A 3,416-nucleotide genomic window follows, 5' to 3' on the forward strand; every position below is an offset into this window, starting at 1 on the left:
ACCCCTTTCGGTAGCAACTCCTGGCTTCGGGACTCGGCGGTGCGTGGGGTTTTGGGGGATGGACGGTTGAACACCCTCAATGGCGAGCCAGTGGGCTGGGGGAGGAAAACGTTAGCGGGAGCACGGAAAACCCTTCAGTTGAACCACCTACCAGTGAAACTCATGTCGCGCGGCACCTTGGGCAGGGGCGCGTTGATCAGCTTTTCGAAGTCGACCTCCTCATCCTCCAAGTAGTAAAGTGGCTGGCCGGGACCGAGGCTTGCCTCTCCATAGCGTAGCGGGCGCGTTGATTCATATCCGTAGAGGGGTTCGACATCGAGAACGCGAAGGGCTTGTGCTATATCGCCGACAGTAAGGGTTGTGCGACGCGCCGCGCGCATGAAGCGGAGGGCCTCAATCACAACCTGGCCGATGCGGTACTCGGCATCTTGCGTCAGAACGCGAAGAGCATCTTCGTTCAGAGAAGAAATGCCAACGGACTCGGCGACATCCTTGACATTCTCTGGGTTCCAGAGGAGCTTCGTTTCGGGCTGCGCAGGTTGGGCCATGGCAGCGGCGTTGATAATGCCTGGCTATAGCGGTTACACGGGTGGGTGAAGCTGGTTTGTCAAGTCGCGACGCATTGGAGTTCAGGATTCTGGTCGCTTAATTGCTTACGAGAGCTGTTCCCTAGATGCTGGTTGCGTGTGGCGCGATACATCGCTCTAACGGAGCTACTACCCCGCTTTGTTGTTGTGAAAATGACGAGAAGGACGGTGATGGCAACACTGTTGAACCATGGAACATTTTCCACGAGATAGTCGATGGGAGGAACACCTGCAGGCTTTTTTCTTCTTCTTATTTTCTGACTCAACTGCATGATTAATCCTGGTCATTCTGCTAGTTGAACAGAAGTCCACTAGTATATATTTTCTCGTGACAATGCAGCACAGTTGCTAGATGGAGGCACAGGAGGATGGCCAGGCGTTGCTTTAGCCTTGAATATGCTGCCCTTCCTCAGCAGCCGCTTCATGATCCCTCCGTACTCTCATAAATATGTGCCCTATACTGTTTACATGGCTTTCCTTGTGTTCGACCCAGTTTATAACGTGAATCGCCAACAAACCTTCAGTACACGCTGACTGGGTGAAGTAGATCAACTCCGTACTGGACAAAGCCCCCCCAAATCGGAAAGGGTTCCTTCGTAGACTTAGATTCGGAACACCTGCCCTCAGAATTATTCAGGGGCATCGCATGACGCCGTAGTGGTGAGATATCGATGACGTTGAAACCCTGACGTCATGGAACCCCGTTACACAAGCGGCGTGTGACCTGTTGGTCACTACGTACCTACCTACCTCGTCTTGCCTTCTTCAAGCATAACAGCTGCTCTTCCTTTGGTTCAACAAGATTATCAAGATATAGCACAAACAACCCATTACGAGCAACTTGACGAAACATCTGAAAGTCATGTCTGAGCAGAACACCAACCAGCAGCCCGGACTCATCGCTGGCCACGCTGAATACATTAAGGGCGCTGCAGAGGTAAATGCCCCAATCCCACGTCGCATATTATGGGACTTCCTGAGACTGACGGCAAGAAGAGCGCAATTGGCAGCGTCACTGGAAGCCACGCTTGGACTTCATCGGGTGAACAGGACAAGGCACATGCGGCTTCCACCATGAAGGCAGCAGCTGAGACGCGTGATGCCTCAACGCAAGGCTACGGCAAGATTGAAGAGGCAGCGGGCAAAGCCTTCGGATGCGAGGGCATGGAGAAAGAGGGCGCAGCGAGCGCGAAGAAGGATTGAACGTGAGCGGAACTGCTTATCACATCACACCTTAATAAATTCATCCTAAGCGTCCCATCAAGCTCGATACACTCGGTTGACCTACGGGAGCGGCCTCAAGGACATAGAGGCCAGAGTAGGCATGTAGCACAACAGTGGGTCACAAAATGACCTGGCTGTTCCAAATTGGCTGGATAGTCGAAGCCCTACAGCTATTCGACCGCTATGAGTCGTTCGTTATACAAATGCTGTCGGAAGAAGCCCTCGGCAAGCCTCCAGTTTCAGTTTGAAAGAACAAGAGATTTGGTCATCCTGATTTTCGTTTGAATAGATATTGTACCGTAATAGAGATCGATGGATTGCAAAATTTGAAAACTTGCCCTTGTTGATATGCGTGCACTTGGTGCAATTCTTCATACGTGTTGGAGTCGTTAATCATTCTTCCCTTTCTTTTGCTCTTCATCTTCATACTCAGGATATGAAGCTTTGTATCCGAGCAAGAACTGTCCAATACACCCAATCAAGATCATCAAAATCGTGTTCAAAATAAGGTTGAAGCACTCCGGACCTGGCACGGGCAGTGCAATGGGCATCCAGTTGTGCATCGCGAAAACCATGATCTGGAAAACGGATGGCGACACACCAGCTCTCCGACAGTCTGCGAAGTACGACAAAACGTTCCTAAAGAAGGTCTCTTCCATCTCCACATACTCCTTGTCGTAGTAGTATGACACCGCTAGTGGTTCTTTCGAGTCGGGAGCGACGTCGAATGTGTGCCATCTCCGAGCGGGCACGACAATCCGGTCACCCTTCTTCAATTGAACGGTCTTTCCGCCCCAAAGATACCATGTACCCTCCCCAGAGTCGACACGGAAGTGCTCATCTTGAAAGAGGTGATAATGCGGCGGCGGTCTGTAGAAACTCGATTCAAAATCGTGCTGGGACTCCTTCTGAGGAAAGATCTGCGTGGAGAATGTAGCATCCGACGGGCTAGGCGTTCTGAAGCTAATCGAGAACAGTCTTTGGTGGGTGTCTTGAAGTACGACAGGATTCTGTTCTGACGTGCGATGCCGCGGGACATCACCCCCTCTTAAGAAGGCAAGGGGTGGAGAGAGACTAAAGTTGAACATACTGAAGGTGGACTTTGGTTGCTTCAGCTGAGGTGGCCGGATGTGCTTAGCTCGAGCAGAAACGCTTGCCCATCATTGATATGACGGTGATTGTCGGCAGCATAAATATGTCGGACAAGCAGTGAGCAACACTGTCGGCTTGCGTCGCTTCTGACTGCTCGACTCCGAACCGCGTCGGATCTTGGGATGTCTTGGCAAACGTTTGATTTGTCGTAGTGTTTTAGACTTACTCAGCGCTAGCTAAGCTGGCGATCGTCCCGCCACGCATTTGGCGACCCCCCAATTATTTGCAGAGATCGGTTCAGCCTACTGCAAGTAAGTTTCGCTGTGACGTTTTGTGATCATATCGTGTCTCGCGATTAACTCGGCGACCGCGAGCTTACCCACGGAGTAACAGTCTAGGTGGTTTCGCGGCCCACTGAGTTGACTTCTTCATTCAACAGCAAGGCCCCCTCGCCTCGGCCGAACAGACACTCGGCCATCGATCCACGAAGTCTACGGAGACTTGATGACCAAT

The 3,416-nt window shown here is 51.6% G+C and overlaps 3 protein-coding genes across 3 annotated transcripts in view; 1 reads left to right on the forward strand and 2 right to left on the reverse strand.

Moving 5' to 3' along the window:
• VDBG_07593 (transcription initiation factor TFIID complex 60 kDa subunit) overlaps positions 1 to 859 on the reverse strand; it is a gene marked incomplete at both ends in the record, with an annotated part of 1,762 nt that extends 903 nt beyond the window's left edge. Inside the window, 3 exons of the mRNA XM_003002088.1 lie at positions 3 to 95; positions 152 to 568; positions 658 to 859. Coding sequence (XP_003002134.1) covers positions 3 to 95; positions 152 to 568; positions 658 to 859 — 712 coding nt within the window. The remainder of the gene's footprint in view (positions 1 to 2; positions 96 to 151; positions 569 to 657) is intronic.
• Positions 860 to 1,449: 590 nt separating this feature from the next.
• On the forward strand, positions 1,450 to 1,790 carry VDBG_07594 (conserved hypothetical protein; the record flags this gene model as incomplete). The annotated part of the gene is made up of 2 exons (XM_003002089.1): positions 1,450 to 1,524; positions 1,584 to 1,790. 2 exons carry the CDS (start codon positions 1,450 to 1,452, stop codon positions 1,788 to 1,790), a joined length of 282 nt encoding a protein of 93 aa, XP_003002135.1.
• A 410-nt stretch (positions 1,791 to 2,200) lies between these two features.
• Positions 2,201 to 2,899, reverse strand: VDBG_07595 (conserved hypothetical protein; the record flags this gene model as incomplete). The annotated part of the gene is made up of 1 exon (XM_003002090.1): positions 2,201 to 2,899. One exon carries the CDS (start codon positions 2,897 to 2,899, stop codon positions 2,201 to 2,203), a length of 699 nt encoding a protein of 232 aa, XP_003002136.1.
• Between the last annotated feature and the right edge of the window lie 517 nt (positions 2,900 to 3,416).

The sequence above is a fragment of the Verticillium alfalfae genome, genomic scaffold (genome assembly GCF_000150825.1).
Source record: "Verticillium alfalfae VaMs.102 supercont1.10 genomic scaffold, whole genome shotgun sequence".
Taxonomy (NCBI): Eukaryota; Fungi; Ascomycota; class Sordariomycetes; order Glomerellales; family Plectosphaerellaceae; genus Verticillium; species Verticillium alfalfae.